Below are 17212 nucleotides of genomic sequence, written 5' to 3' on the forward strand. Positions count from 1 at the left end.
GCTTCCTCCTGGATCGTTCCTGTGGCTTCTCTATCCTGCATAAGCTAAGTTCTGCTTGTGTCATTTTTATTTGCTATATTTTCTGTCCAGCTTGCTATATTGGTTTTTTCTTGCTTGCTGGAAGCTCTGAGACGCAGAGGGAGCACCTCCGTACCGTTAGTCGGTGCGGAGGGTCTTTTTGCCCCTCTGCGTGGTTGTTTGTAGGTTTTTGTGTTGACCGCAAAGCTATCTTTCCTATCCTCGGTCTATTCAGTAAGTCGGGCCTCACTTTGCTAAATCTATTTAATCTCTGTGTTTGTATTTTCATCTTAACTCAGTCATATGTGGGGGGCTGCCTTTTCCTTTGGGGAATTTCTCTGAGGCAAGGTAGGCTTATTTTTTCTATCTTCAGGGCTAGTTAGTTTCTCAGGCTGTGCCGAGTTGCATAGGGAGCGTTAGGCGCAATCCACGGCTACCTCTAGTGTGGTGTGTTAGGATTAGGGATTGCGGTCAGCAGAGTTTCCACGTCTCAGAGCTTGTCCTATGTTTTTGGTAAATGTCAGGTCACCTTGTGTGCTCTGAACTTCAAGGTCCACTGTAGTTCTGAATTACCTGTTCATAACAGGAGGCGCCAGGAAAGGTCAGAGAGGCCTAGCACCTGCGCATTGCAGGATACATCGGGGGCTTATCTAGAGCATTACAGAATGCTGTAGATAAGCCCCTGATGCCGGTGGGCTTAGCTCACCTTCGATTTTGGGGGTGACAGGTTCCCTTTAAGCTCAGTGTTTGTTTATTTAAATGTCCTGTTTATTTAAATGTACATGTATCACACCTTGCCTGTGCTCATTACTGTATATAATTGAGTTTCTTCAAATATTTTGTTATACCAGCCTGATGAAGAGACGCAAGCTGTCTCGAAAGCTGCTTTTGTAACATCACTGACTATATTTTGTTAGCCATTAAAAAGGTATCACACCCACAAGATTCCTATTTTGTCTCTCCACTGAGAGAACTCTATATTTTTTTTCTACTGGCTAACATGGTACCAAACCACTTTTTTTCGTTTATCTTGATGAACAGTAGCACAATGGTCAGAAACATTCCTATTAGATGCATTAGACTCTAATGCAGGGGTGTCAAACTGCATTCCTCAAGGGCCGCAAACCATGCGTGTTTTCAAGATTTCCTTAGCATTGCATAAGGTACTGTCATTATGTGTGTAGGTGATTAAATTATCACCTGTGCAATACAAGGGAATCCTGAAAACATGACCTGGTTGCGGTCCTTGAGGAATGCAGTCTGAGACCTCTGCTCTAATGCATCTAACAGGAAGTGACCAGAAAAATGCCTAAAAGAAAAATGCCCACAGGAAAAAATGCCCACACGGAAAAAACAACATTTATCACCTACGCCCAAAGACCTGTGATATGTTATATCACTCTGGAGCCAGTGCACAGTGTGACCCCGGCAGTACCGATATAACATTATCACCTTTCCCTTGACCTGTAATATGTTATATAGCTCCGGAGCCTGCGTACCCTTCACACTGCAGACAATTTCCATTTTTGCTTTTCCATTTTTTTTCCTCCCCTTCTTCCCAGAGCCATAACTTTTTTATTTTTCTGTCCGCATTGATATATGCGGGCTTGTTTTATGCGGGACAAGTTTTAATTTTAAATGACATCATTTATTTTACCACATAGTGTACTAGAAAATGAGAACAATTCCAAGTGCGGTGAAATTGTGAAAAAAAGCAGTTTTGACATTGTTTTTTGGGAACTGTTTTTATGGTGTACGTTTTGTTGGAAAAATAGCCATGCAATTTGATTCTCCCCATCAATGTAGCAGGTATGTTTGAAGTCGCCTAAGATACAGGTCAATAAGGTAGTTAAAAAAAAGGGTCAACAGAGCCATAGTAAGCAAACTGTGACATCATCACATTACCAAGTCAAATCTTGCACTCTATAATACAGTCTTTATAAACAGTATATGGCTGCATCTGTCACTGATACAACATTTTCACAAACTATGACCGGTTAAAGTGCTTAGTGCCTTACTCTCATCCAACAACATAAAAGTGCCTTTGATGACACCCAAAATGTAGATTAGTAGGGTAATTCAAATAGAAAGCTCATCATAGTCAGCCGAGCCAGCTTTGACCAATCTGTAATATATTAACGTTTGAAAGGCAGTACACCTTTATACTCTTTCACTTGACGCGTTTCCCCTCCTACAGGGGTTCATCAGGAGTGAAACAATATAGACTTATCTGGCAGTTGATATATAGATGAGTGACATAAGGTCCATGTGATGCTGGACCTCCAAGGTCAGTCCCCTCTAGGTGACTGTTATTTTAATACCACTATAGGGACAGACATATCGTTGGTGCAATCTATGCAGCTGCACCGGGGCCCAAAGGGTAAGGGAGCCCAATGACACTTTCAAAACAGATGGAATTGTGAATTATGATGAGTTATTGGACTGTAAAGGGCCCATTTACTGTTCTTGCACACTGGCCTTTTTCTGTTTGTGTCCGCCAGTGGGCCACTATGTTGTGCTGAAGTTTGGAATAACACAACCATCATCTGCAGGGAAAGATACGGGCTCAGCTCCTGGGCCAAAATGAAAGACAAACACCTAAGATATGATGTAACAGTACGTGTTATGTTGGAAAAAGGTTAAAACATGTGTAGTATTTCAGGTACATACTATAAAACTTACTCATGGGGGAAAAAAGCTTACATCAGGAAGCAAACCATTATAAAAAAAAAAAAACTATGTCATGCAAAAGGATGGAAGCATATAATCTTAGGTGGACAGCATATACTTACCCAGAGAAATCTGTAGTGAGAATACCATAGTTAAATACATACACTCTGTTAATCTGGCACAGTGTTAGGTATCCAAGAGCAAGTATAAAAGAGTAACTGAAAAACACAAACAGAAGTGACTGTATAAAAGCAATATCATTATCATACCTCATCACAATTTACTATTGGACTTTTCTGCATGTGAAGAATCAGTCATTTGAGAAGATTATAAATTGCAGTTATTTCTACGCTAAGCTTTAAATATACATTAACCCCACCCAAAGGATCAAACGTCTATGGATTATGAGCACAAGCCGGAATACAAATTCAAGTCTGTGCACAAACAAGAAAAGGAGCACGACTCAATCGTCACATTTGTGTCTCAATAGTGAAGTTCAGAGCGGATGCCCTAAAAGATCAGCCACTTTGGATAAACAGGTCATAGTTTCATATATCTGTGGGTAGCAAAGTTGGCTAGTCACCTGCTTTGGTAGTGAATCAGCAGCCATTTTGGGTTAATAATCAACTTTTCTTTGTATTGGGAAATCGCAGCTCGGCAAGAGGGGGAATAGTGACAGTTGCCCTGGGTGCCGTATGCTTGGGGACACAAAATTTCAAAAGCATATTGGGCAGCACGGTGGCTCAGTGGTTAGCACTGCAGCGCTGAGGTCCTGAATTCAAATCCCACCAAGGACAATATCTGAAAGGAGTTTGTATGATGTTCTCTTTGTATTTGCATGGGTTTATTCCGGGTTCTCCAGGTTCCTCCCACACTCCAAAGACGTACTGATAGGAAATCTATATTGTAACCCCAATGGGGACAGAGCCGATAAGGTCGGTAAAGCGCTGTGGACTTTATGGCGCCATATAAGTGAGTAAAAACAATAAATAAATAAAATAACAAAACAAAAAGAAAGTAGAAGTGACAACGCTACTTTCCCCAGGCTGCTAACCAGCTTTCACAGGCAAACACCATTTTGAACTGTCGTCAACATGCTGCCCATACAGCTGGATTCTGCTGCCTTCGGGTGCCTGCCACAGTACTCTCTGTTCTGTAGGCCATCAGTGTCCCAGAGCAGGTGGGGCAATGACGTTACTACATTGCGCTGTCTGTGCCAGCTCACTCTGTGTGCAGGAAAGAACAGGGCTTGGTCACTCAGATTAGGAGCAGTGTGGCAGAAAAGTGGCATTATTACATTAATGCATTCTAAAGGGGGCACTGTTGGTTTTAGGATGGCGCTCAGGTAAAATACATCTCTCGTTGGGCACTGGCCATCACACCACTGCATTGGGGAAATTTTGCTTTATAGGTTTTTTTCCTACATGTAAAAGGCATAACAAATAAATATAGTAAAATAAAGCAGTCATCAGTCAGACTTACAATGCACAATAAAATATGAAACTTACTCTCGGGATGTAAAATGAATACATATTTTTGGTCCTGGAGATTAAGTACCGTGGTTCTCCGAAAATAAGACAGACACTGCTATTAATTTTGCTCTGAAAGATGCGCGAAGGCTTATTATCAGAGAATGTTTTATATTGCATGAACCACAATCCCTGAAAGAAAATGTATTAACAAAATTTAGATCAAATACAATTTACTGAAAGATGCAACTTAAAATATAAATATATCAATTAGCCAGTGGATGGCATTACATAACAAATAAACAGGGAAAGGTGCGAACATGCAAATTACGGTAGTAACCCGGAGTGGAGTATGCATCAAATGATAAGACATGCAATTTCCAAAAGGAATATTGCCTAACATGTATATCACAAATCGATGTGGTGGCAATTCCTTTTGGAAACTGTAGGTCTTATCATTTGATAAATTATTTGTTGTTCTGTGATGACATCTATTAGCTAATTGATATATTTATATTTGCATCTACATTTTTCAATAAATTGTATTTTATCAAAATTTTGTTAAGAAGTTTTGTGTTAATCCTATTACTGATTCAGTTGCACTTTTTCTTATCTGATCTGCTATAGTCATGGTGCACAACCATATACACCAGTCCTATAGTGGTGGGTACATATCGCATTATGGCTTAAATTAAATTTACAATAATTATTCTTAATGTACTTGGACTGATTGCGATTCTTTTGGGGTAAACCAATATTAGCACACACCAGGCCCCAAGAAATTACAGCAGAGTTGGCAAGTGGTTGGACTCGCACAAATCTGTGTCACTGTCAGGTCCCCTTAACAGTGGTTGGACTCGCACAAATCTGTGTCACTGTCAGGTCCCCTTAACAGTGGTTGGCTCCCCCTGGTGACCGTAGGCATACAGAATGCTCGCGCTGGGATACCAGTATCACTCCACTCCCAATCTGGTGTGCAAGCTGCAGTGCAAAGCAGCTGGAATGACGAGGGATCTGAGAGTGACGCAGATCTCTGTACGAGAGCCCATCCACCATCGGCACTTGCCAACTCTAATTGTTTGGGGTCTGGCGAGTGCGATTCTTTTATGGGTGTCTGCTTTCTGTGATGAAGGGTCCTGCTGTATTCTTTAACTTTTTTAGCTGCATGGACACTTTTTTTTTATCAAACTGTATCTAGGGCTTATTTTTGGAGTAGGGCTTATATTTTAAGCATACTCCAAGAATCTGAAAAATCATGCTAGGACTTATTTTTGGGGTCGGTATTATTTTGGGGGAAACAAGGTACTACCATGTTTCTCCAAAATTAGCACGTGGTCTTATATTATTTTTTGCTCCGAAAGATGGATTAGGACTTATTCACAGGGGATGTCTTATTTTTTCCATAAACAACCATTTACATTTATTCTTGAACCAAAAAAAATTACATTTATTCACACACACTGCACATATATATATGCAATGCACATAGGTACCTACCAGCCTGTCTCTTCTCCAGTTCCTCTGGACTCCTGCAGTGACCACATAACCGTAATGTCACCAAGGTCCTTAAGCAGTATAAACCTCAGAGAGTGGAGGCCCTAAGAAATTGCCCAGTCCCCCATCCTTCGCCCTAACATCGGCCCTGCATATCAGCCTGGCTCCTCTTCAGTTCCTCTAAATTCCTGCAGTTAAAGGACTTTTGGTGACATCATGGTCACAAAACCGTGAAGTCACCAAAGGTCATTAAGCTTTTTTAACCTCGGAATAGAAATGTTGTGAGCCTCTAAGAGAGTGGGGGCCCTGGTCAATTGCCCAGTTTGCCCTGCCCACCAAAATGCTGGTCATGACTGTAAGGGTATGTTTCCACGGTCAGGAATGGCTCAGTATTTGCTCAGGATTTGATGCAGATAAAATTTGCACCAAATCTAAAGTCACTGGCAGGTCACCTGCGTTTTTAATGCGTTTTTTCATTGCATGCGTTTTTTTGTCACTTGAAATAAAGCTAATTGAAAGTTGGCTTCTGGAAAGGAAAAAAAAGTGATTTCCTGTTTGCAGATATATTGGGATATGTTCCCATGGTCAGTAAACACTGTGGGTTGGACGCTGCGTGCATCTGCAGAGTCCAACCCGCATTGTCCAGCTGTTACAACATAGTGGATGGAATTTCAAGAAATCCCATGCCCACTAAGTGTGCACCAATGCCTACGGCTCACCCTCAGAGATGGACATGTGGCGTGTCTTTCCAGACAGCAGCATGTCAATTTTTGTAGTGGAGACGCTCTGTCACCGCTGCGTAAATTACCCATACACTTTCATTAGATGCGGTAAAACCGCCTTATCTTCCTAGTCACATGCGTATTAAGTGCGGGAACGCAGCTTAATATGTATGTGTACTAATTCACATAACAGTGAATCTTGTGACACAGCCAGAAATACACGACACAGGAAGTGGAGGAAAGCACAGAGAGAGGTCCCCTCCTTTTTAATAAATAATAGTTTAAAAAAATAGCGTGGGGTCCCCCTATATATGCTAACCAGCCAGAGTAAAGCAGACTACTGGGACTGGTATTTCAGGCTGGTAAGGATCCAATACCCATGAACCTTACCAGCCTGATAATACCAGGGGCAGCAGTCTGCTTACTTTGGATGGGTAGCAAAAATAGTGATATCCCCTCCAAAAAAAAAAACGGCGTGTGGTCCTCCTATTTTTGTTAACCAGCCAAGGAAAAAGCAGACAGCTGCAGCCTGGTATTCTCAGGCTGTCATAGCCCATGAATATTGTCCCTCACCAGCCTAAAAATAGCAGCCCGCAGCTGCCCCACAATTGGCGCATCCAAAGATGCGCCAATTGTGGCACTTTTCCTGGCTTTTCCCACTTGCCCTGTAGCGGTGGCAAGTGTGGTAATAGTTGTGGGGTTGACGTCACCTTTGTATTGTCCGGTGACATCAAGGCCATATATTAGTAATAGAGACGTCTATAAGACACCTATCCATTACTAATCCTATAGTTATATGGTCAATAAAGACACAGCAAGAATAAAGTCCTTTAATAATCGTAATTAAACATACTTACTGCATTGCCTAATCCCCGAAGCCATCGATCTCCTGCAAAAGAAATAAAATAATAAACCAACACAAAAAATCCCTATCCGACAGTCCAATTACCGAGTGTCCCATGACGAGTCCAGCTCGGCTACATCTGAATGCCTTTGGCTGAACAGTGGCACTATGCCACCATCCAGCCTGACATCCAGACACAGCAGAGCTTGTAGATGACCACCGGAGATAACTCGGTCTCCGGAGGTCACCTGCAATGCAGTTCTCACGATCAGCTGATCAGCTGACCGTGAGAACTTTTCTAGTGTCGGAGATTAACCTGGTGGTCACGTGCACGGCAGTTCTCGTGGTCAGCTGATCTCATCACGAGAACTGCAGTGTACGCGAACTTCTGGCTGAATCAAGGTAAGACATTATTTAAATTAGTACACATGTGTAGTAAGCTGCGTTTTCGCACAAACTACGCATGTGACTAGAGATGATGCAGTTTTACCGCATCTAATGATAGTCTATGGGAAATTTATGCTGCGGAGACTGAAAATCTCCGCGACATAAATAGACGCGCCGCATGTCCATTTACGCAGGGAGCCGCGGGTGTCTTTTAACGCATAGTGGAGATGGGATTTCTTGAAATCCCCTCCACTATGCTGTAACATCTGGACGCAGCACGTTTGATGCTGCGGCTGTACGCAGCATCAAACCCGCAAGGTTTACTGACCGTGAAAATACACCCCAACTAGGGCTTAGGTTTGGAGTAGGGCTTATATTTGAAGCATACGCCAAAAATCCTGTAAAATCATTTTAGTGTGAGAGGGTGGTTGAAGATTCCCACTCCACATCCCTTCTAAAGCTGTTTTAGTAGATATGATTACCTGTGTAAACATAAGAGGTTATTGGTGTTTTAGCCACTAGATGGCAGCGGTTTGCAGATTTATATGACTGTCACCTGTATGTCAGTTGGCACACAGGGAGATAACCAGATTGAGTCGGCCCCAGCGACAGTTGGAAAACTGAAGGATGACTGAGTTGCAGGCGGCCATCTTGGAGTACAGTTAGTGAGAGACAGATGTGACAGGAGCACAGGAGGGAAGAATCACGTTGGGGGGACGACTACGGTTTGATAGAGAGTTAGATTCCACCAAAAGTACTGTATCTGCTGTTATATGAATGGCCTTCTGCTAGCCTCTCAGGCAAAAACTGCCCTCCAGGTATTTCATGCTATTTCCCGGGTAAAAAAAAAAAACAACCACAAGATGACCGTCAGATTACAGCCATCTTAACCCCTTTCTGCCAGCTGACGGAATAGTACGTCAGCTGGCAGATCCCCTGCTTTGAGGTGGGCTCCGGCGGTGAGCCCACCTCAAAGCCGCAACATGTCAGCTGTTTTGTACAGCTGACATGTGCGCGCAATGAGCGCGAGCGGAATCGCGATCCGCCCGCGCCCATTAACTAGTTAAATGCCGCCGTCAAGCGCTGACAGCGGCATTTAACTAGCGCTCCCGGCCGCGCGGCCGGAGTTACTCTCACCGCTGACCCCCGTCACATGATCAGGGGTCATCGGTGCATTGCCATAACAACCAGAGGTCTCCTTGAGACTTCTATGGTTGTTGATGGCCGATTGCTTTGAGCGCCACCCTGTGGTCGGTGTTCAAAGTACACCTGCATTTCTGCTACATAGAGGTGATCTGTACGTCACCTCTATGTAGCAGAGGCGATCGTGTAGTGCATGCTTCTAGCCTCCTATGGAGGCTATTGAAGAATGTCAAAATTAAAAAAAAAAAAAAGTGTTTAAAAATATTAAGAAAATAAAAAATATATAAAAGTTCAAATCACCCCCCTTTCGCCCCAATCAAAATAAAACAATGGAAAAAAAAAAAAAAATCAAACATACACATATTTGGTATCGCCGCATTCAGAATCGCCCGATCTATCAATAAAAACAAAGGATTAACCTGACCGCTAAATGAAAAAAAAAATCAAAACGCCAAAATGTTTTTTTGGTCGCCGCGACATTGCATTAAAATGCAATAACGGGCGATCAAAAGAACGTATCTACACCAAAATGGTATCATTAAAAATGCCAGCTCGGCACGCAAAAAATAAACCCTTAACCGACCCCAGATCACGAAAATTGGAGACGCTACGGGTATCAGAAAATCGCGCAATTTTTTTTTTTTTTTTTAGCAAACTTTGGAATTTTTTTTCACTACTTAGATAAAAAATAACCTAGACATGTTAGGTGTCTATGAACTCGTAATGACCTGGAGAATCATAATGGTAGGTCAGTTTTAGCATTTGGTGAACCTAGCAAAAAAGCCAAACAAAGAGAGTGTAAGATTGCACTTTTGTTGCAATTTCATCACACTTGGAATTTTTTTCCCTTTTTCTGTTACACGGCATGGTAAAACCAATGGTGTCGTTCAAAAGTACATCTCGTCCCGCAAAAAGTAAGCCATCACATGGCCATATTGACGGAAAAATAAAAAAGTTATGGCTCTGGGAAGGAGGGGAGCGAAAAACGAAAATGAAAAAAACGGAAAAAGCTCCGGGGGTGAAGGGGTTAAAGAAGCCAACCATGAATAAAATTTAAATTAATTTTATTACAGACAAAAAATGAGAACAATAAACATGCATATTAAAAAAAACTACTTCATTTTAACAGAGTCATACCCCATGGGGGGAACTGTGGGAAGAAACACACTATACACTGTGCCCAAATAAATCAGAATATGGGAAACTGCCTATACTAATTAAGTTCACAGACTCACACAGATTCTATATTGGGTGCTGACCACATCCCCTTTTCCCGGAAGAAGCAGAAAGGGCGAAACGTGCGTCGGGGCGCTGGGGAAACTGAGAGCACGCACACCACTAGAGATCTAATATAGGTAATTATATATACCTGGTTTACCTTACCATTGGTTTGGAGATATGGGAGTGCTACTTATGCTGGAGGTACTGGGCTATGATCGGATATAAAACCATCTTATAAATGTGCATTGTATGGAGTACTTCAGCTTGGATAAGAAGGGGATGTGATCAGCACCCAATATAGAATCTATGTGAGTCTGTGAACTTAATTAGTATAGGCAGTTTCCCATACTCTGATTGATTTGTTTGGGCACAGTGTATAGTGTGTTTCTTCTCACAGTTCCCCCATGGGGTATGACTGTTAAAAGAAAGTAGTTTTTTTTTTAATATGTATGTTTATTGTTCTCATTTTTTGTCTTTAATAAAATTAATTTACATTTTATTTATGGTTGGCTTCTTTAAGATGGTTGTAATCTGACGGTTATCTTGTGGTTGGTTTCATATGTTAAGGAAGTACCATTAAAGGTATATAATTGGACTTTTTTTTTAATATTTCCGAGGTAACACCGTTTTCGTTGTTAGTAAAAACAAGTTCCTTAATAAATTGCCTAGTCATGTTCTTTATCCTCGGCCCGTTGTGTTCTGGAAGACAACTCCGGTACACGGTCTACACTAGGACTTTTTTCATGGTAGGTCTTATTTCTGGGGAAGCACAGCACATACGTTTAGACATAGCAATGAGCAAAGTGTTTCTGACCAATGTTAGATTCATGCGTTTTCCATACCTGTGAATGTTTTCAGTACGTGCAAAAATCATGATACAGTAGCTCAAAAGAACCAGAGAAAATAAGTGCAAAGAGTACCTAAAACAAAAGAGACCAAACAACTGTTATCATACATGATTTCATCTAGAGCCAAATCCATTTTTAATAAAACGAAATTAATACCAAAATTCCACAAGTGCAGATTTAGTTATTCACACTAGCTTTCTCCTGGGGTGTTTTACCCAGTAAAAATAAAATCTAACAAACCTACCCAAGTCAATAAGAAGTTTTACAAAACAAATCCCTCATATTCATTATGGGAAAAATTAAAGCCATGATACCAGTAGAAATGTGAACACACACGTATGACACTAAAGAAAAGAGGCGGCTCCAAAAGAGGAGCCTTTTCCCCCCACACAGCAGCACGTTCTATGTATACATGCCCAATAACCATCCTTTAGAACAGATCCAACAGCAATCCATTGACAATGAAGTTGTGCAGACACTGTTTGGTACGCCGGAAAAAACTATCAACTGGATACGTCTTTTTAACATTAAAGTCTACGTAAATCTGATCAGGGCTCATCACCTTTCAGGGCTGATATACAGTACACTCCCTTACAGAAGTTATGTCGCTTATCCATGTTATGTAAGTAAAAGCTTATAACCGGACGTTAAATTCATCCATTGGTTGTATAAAGTATTCTTTTGAAAGCTGAAACCCTCCGAAATGTGGTTTAGGTTAAGAAAATAAATTGGCATCAATGCAGAAATATTGATCAGTTAGTGGACACAGAATGGTCAGATTTTGGCAAGGCAAAACTTTTGTCGCCTGGTCATATAATGCACCCAATCCTAGTTTACATCCTCACCTGTGCTCAGTAAATGATCGGTTAAACAGTGTATGTGTATATAAAAAGAAACCCAGCACTCCAGACCTTCACTTGAACTGCAACTTGAGCTCTGACAACATGCCAAAAATCCACCCTGCGACCAAAGCCTGGATTATCAAAAGGCTGAAGACCAGATCCACTGCAGAGGTGGCTGGCACCTTTAATGTGTCTCAGCGTCAAGTACAAAAAAATTAAAGAAAGATTTGAAGAGTCTGGAGATGTGTTTGACAAGCCCAGGTCCGGCAGACCCCACAAGACAACTGCTCAGGAGGAAAGTTTGTTGGTTAGAAAATCCAAAGCAAGCCCCTCTTCCACTGCAGCAGAGCTCCAACAGGCCTGGTCACCTCAAGTCCCTGTATCAACTGGAACAGTTTGTAGGATTGTGTCTTGAAATAGCCTCCATGGTCGAATCACTGCCCAGAAGCCAGCACTAAACAAAAGGCAAATAAAAAACAATGTGGCATTTGCAAAGTCCCACAGCCTGCTAAACAGATGGATGCTGGAAAAGTGGCAGAAGGTGGATTTCTCTGATGAATATTCAGTAGAATTACACCACAGCCACCGCAAATACTGCAGGAGACCTACTGGAGCCCTTTTGGATCCAAAATACACCAAGAAAACAGTTAAATTTGGTGGTGGAAAGATCATGGTCTGGGGTTACATTCAGTATGGGGGTGTGCGAAACATTTGCAAGGTGGAAGGCAATATCACTAGCCTAAAATATCAAGAAGTATTAGCTACCTCTTATATTCCAAATCATAAAAGGGGTCAAATTCTGCAGAAGGATGATGCTCCATCTCATATATCCATCTCTACAACAAAGTTCCTCCAGGCAAAAAAAAAAAATCAAGGTGCTCAAGCACTGCCAGCCCAGTCACCAGTTATTAACATCATTGAGCATGTTTGGGGTAGGATGAAAGGGGAAGCTTGGGAGACAAAACCAAAGAATCTAGATGAACTCTGGGAGGCATGTAAGACTGCATTCTTTGCTATTCCTGATTACTTCATTAATAAATTGCTGTTGCACCGCATGGATGCAGTCCTTCAAGCTCATGGAAGTCACACAAAATATTAAATATGACTAATAGCACCACAACTTCATTCACCAATGTTATGCAACATATATTTGTATTTTAAGTTAATTATTTGTTTGAATATCACATTACTTTCTGTGGGCGACAAAACTTTTGTCTTGCCAAAATCTGACCATTCTGTGTCCATTAAGTGATCAATATTTCTGCATTGATGCCAATTTATTTTCTTAACCTAAACCACATTTCGGAGGGTTACAGCTTTCAAAAGAATAATTTATACAACCAATGGATGAATTTAATGTCAGGTTATAAGCTTTTACTTACATAACATGGATAAGCGACATCACTTCTGTCAGGGAGTGTATTCTACAACCTCTGGCAAAAATGATAGAATCACCGGCCTTGGAGGATGTTCATTCAGTTGTTTAATTTTGTAGAAAAAAAAGCAGATCACAGACATGGCACAAAACTAAAGTCATTTCAAATGACAACTTTCTGGCTTTAAGAAACACTAAAAGAAATCAAGAACAAAAAAATGTGGTAGTCAGTAATGGTTACTTAATTAACCAAGTGTAGAGAAAAAAATTATAGAATCACTCAATTCTGAGGAAAAAATTATGAAATCATGAAAAACAAACAAACATAAAAACTCCAAAACATCACTAGTATTTTGTTGCACCACCTGTGGCTTTTATAACAGCTTGCAGTCACTGAGGCATGGACTTAATGAGTGTCAAACAGTACTCTTCATCAATCTGGCTCCAACTTTCTCTGATTGCTGTTGCCAGATCAGCTTTGCAGGTTGGAACCTTGTCATGGACCATTTTGTTCAAATTGCACCAAAGATTTTCAATTGGATTGAGATCCGGATTATTTGCAGACCATGACATTGACCTTATGGGTCATTTTTCAAGGAATGTTTTCACAGTTTTTGCTCTATGGCAGGATGCATTATCATCATGAAAAATGATTTCATCATCCCCAACCATCCTTTCAATTCATGGGATAAGATATGTGTCCAAATGATCAACATAAACTTGTGCATTTATTGAAGATGTAATGGCAGCCATCTCCCCAGTGCCTTCACCTGACATGCAGCCCCATATCATCAATGACTGTGGAAATTTGCATGTTTTCTTCAGGCACTTCTATTTATAAATCTCATTGGAACGGTGTTATGATCTGGTGGTTTAGGAGCAACATGGAACGAGCTCTGAAGGAAGTGATATCTGTACTGACCGCAGTCCCTAAGCTCAACACAACACTAGAAGTAGCCGTGGGATGCTCCTAACTCTCCCTAGGCACCTCGTCACAGCCTAAGAGCTAACTACCCCTAAAGATGGAAGCAGGAAAACTATCTTGCCTCAGAGAAAATCCCCAAAGGATAGATTAGCCCCCCCACAAATAATGACTGTGAGTGGAGAGGGAAAAGACATACACAGAATGAAACCAGGATGAGCACAGGAGGCCAGTCTAGCTAGATAGATAGGACAGGATGGAATACTGTGCGGTCAGTATAAAACACTACAAAAATCCACGCAGAGATTACAAAAATCTCCACACCTGACTAAAGGTGTGGAGGGTAAATCTGCTTCCCAGAGCTTCCAGCAACACAGAGATAATTCATACTGATAAGCTGGACAAACACAGAAAGCACAGAATGGATAAGTCCACAATCTGTGGACAGAAAAGAGCAAGCAAGAACTTAGCTTTGCTGAACTGGTCAGGATAACAGGGAAATCCAAAGAGATGTGAATCAAACCAGGAACCATTTACAAGTGGCACTGGCTGAAGGAAAGAGCCAGGCTAAATAGCCGAGCAGAAAAGACAATCAGTAGAAGCAGCTGCAGACAGCTAAATCCAAGGAGCAGCCATACCACTTGAAACCACAAGAGGGAGCCCAAGAGCAGAACTCACAAAAGTGCCACTTACAACCACCGGAGGGAGCCCAAGAGCGGAATTCACAACAGAACGGCACCAAACAAAAGTTCCAGCATCATCACTTTGCCTAATGCAGATTCGCGATCCATCACTGAATATGACTTTCATCCAGTCATCCACAGTCCACGATTGCTTTTCCTTAGCCCATTGTAACCTTGTTTTTTTCTGTTTAGGTGTTAGTGATGGCTTTCGTTTAGCTTTTCTGTTGTGTAAATCCCATTTCCTTTAGGCGGTTTCTTACAGTTCGGTCACAGACATTGACTCCAGTTTCCACCCATTCGTTCATTTGTATTGTTGTGCATTTCCTGTTTTGAAGACATATTGCTTTTCCTTTCCGGTCTTGACGCTTTGATGTCTTCCTTGGTCTACCAGTATGTTTGCCTTTATCAACCTTCCCATGTTGTTTGTATTTGGTCCAGATTTTAAACAAACACACCTGACTGTGAACAACCAACATCTTTTGCAACATTGCGTGATGATTTACCCTCTTTCAAGAGTTTGACAATCCTCTCCTTTGTTTCAATTGACATCTCTCCTGTTGGAGCCATGATTCAGGTCAGTCCACTTGGTGCAACAGCTCTCCACGGTGTGATCACTCCTTTTTAGATGCAGACTAACGAGCAGATCTAATTTGATGCAGGTGTTATTTTTGGGTATGAAAATTTACAGGGTGATTCCATAATTTTTTCCTCAGAATTGAGTGATTCCATAATTTTCCCCTATGCTTGGTTAAAAAAAGTAACCATTACTGACTACCACATTTTTTGTTCTTGATTTCTTTTAGTGTTTTTTAAAGCCAGAAAGATGCCATTTGAAATTACTTTGTTTTGTACCATGTCTGTGTGATCTGCTTTTTTTCTACAAAATTAAACAACTGAATGAACATCCTCCAAGGCTGGTGATTCCATAATTTTTGCCAGGGGTTTTATAATGCTGTATATTTGCCCCAACCCAACCTGTAAGAGAAGAAAAATAACTTTTATTATACTCACCTGCGGGGTGGTCCAGTCCGATGGGCCTCCCTTCTTCCTGCGATGCTGCCCTCCTTCTTGCTTCCTGTGGATTACGCATCTCCTCGGCACCACGCTCCTGCGAAGGCGCACTTCTCTGCCCTGTGAGGGGCAGAGTAAAATACTGCAGTGCGCAGGTGCCCGGAAAGGTCAAAGAGCTCCGTCACCTGCGCACTGAAGTACTTTGCTCTGCCCTCTACAGGGCAGAGAAGTACGCCTGTGCAGGAGCATGGTGCCGAGGAGATGAGTCATCCACACAAAGCAAGCAGGACGGGGATCGTAAGAAGATGGAAGGCGCCGGTCTAAGACCAGTAACGCCCATCTAACCAGACCGCCCCCCATGTGAGTATAATAAAAGTTATTTTTCTTCTCTTATAAGTCGGGTTGGGGGCAGATATACAGCATTATAGAATGCTGTATATCAGCCCTGAAAGGAGATGGCCGTATCTCTTATCGGCCAAACCTGGTTCACTTTACATAGCCATCTGTTTTTCTCCCATTTGGAAAGGATCCTTCTTTTGCTTACTGGAGGTGGAAAAATCAATATTTTACATATACTACTAGATGTGTGAACGTTCAAGTAATCATCCACTTGAAACTGACACTGTAAGCAAAAAAACGGATCAGATTAAAAAAGGAGAAAAGCGGATGGCTAAGTAACAGATCCGCTGTCTTTAGACTTTAATATTAAAAAAAATAAAAATAAAATGTATGTAGTTGAAATCAAGTGTTTTATAGGCGGACCAAAAAGTTGTCTGTACAACTTTTTTGTCAACTGACTGCTGCTGGATCCGTTACAACAAATGATTACTTATCTTAAGAACATAAAGTAACAGACAACCCCCTTGAATCAAGCTATAAAGGTGTATTTATCAAAACTGATGATTTGAAGATCAGTCATAAAGTTCTAGCCTGCTGAAAGACAGTGTACAAAAGACATTGTTAATAATAAATCCATCCTTGGGCTTTTCATTCAGCCAAGTGTTGATGTAGACTTCAGCTAAAATGTACGTCATGTTTCTGGCATACATTATAGTAAATCTATTGCACTGCTGTAAGCCATACCCATTTTATTAAAGGGAATCTGTCACCCCCAAAATTGAGGGTGAGCTAAGCCCACCAGCATCAGGGGCTTATCTACAGCATTCTGGAATGCTGTAGATAAGCCACCGATGTATCCTGAAAGATGAGAAAAAGAGGTTAGATTATACTCACCCAGGGGCGGTCCCGGTCCGGTGGGCGTCACGGTCCGGTCTGGGGCCTCACATCTTCTAACGATGTATTGTATTCACACTGTGGTTCCGGCGCAGGCATACTTTGTCTGCCCTGTTGAGGGCAGAGCAAAGAACTGCAGAGCGCAGGGCCTCTCTGACCTTTCCCGGAGTTCAGGCGTGAAGACAAGAAGAGGATGTCATCATAAGAAGATAGGAGACCACGGACCGGACTGCGACGCCCATCAGACCATAACCGGACCGGGACCGCCCCTGGGTGAGCATAATCTAACCTCTTTTTCTCATCTTTCAGGATACATCGGGGGCTTATCTA

At 41.7% G+C, this 17212-nt stretch overlaps 1 protein-coding gene across 4 annotated transcripts in view; it reads right to left on the bottom strand.

Moving 5' to 3' along the window:
• MBOAT1 (membrane bound O-acyltransferase domain containing 1) overlaps positions 1 to 17212 on the bottom strand; it is a 136810-nt gene that overhangs the window by 87310 nt on the left and 32288 nt on the right. For 2 of the 4 annotated variants that reach the window (XM_069730856.1, XM_069730859.1), the window contains 2 exons: positions 10811 to 10888; positions 2811 to 2906 (listed from right to left, as the gene is read on the bottom strand). In XM_069730856.1, coding sequence (XP_069586957.1) covers positions 2811 to 2906; positions 10811 to 10888 — 174 coding nt within the window. The remainder of the gene's footprint in view (positions 1 to 2810; positions 2907 to 10810; positions 10889 to 17212) is intronic. The other 2 variants (XM_069730858.1, XM_069730860.1) reach the window with 2 other exon arrangements.

This window comes from Ranitomeya imitator, chromosome 6, assembly GCF_032444005.1.
Source record: "Ranitomeya imitator isolate aRanImi1 chromosome 6, aRanImi1.pri, whole genome shotgun sequence".
In the NCBI taxonomy this organism is placed as follows: Eukaryota; Metazoa; Chordata; class Amphibia; order Anura; family Dendrobatidae; genus Ranitomeya; species Ranitomeya imitator.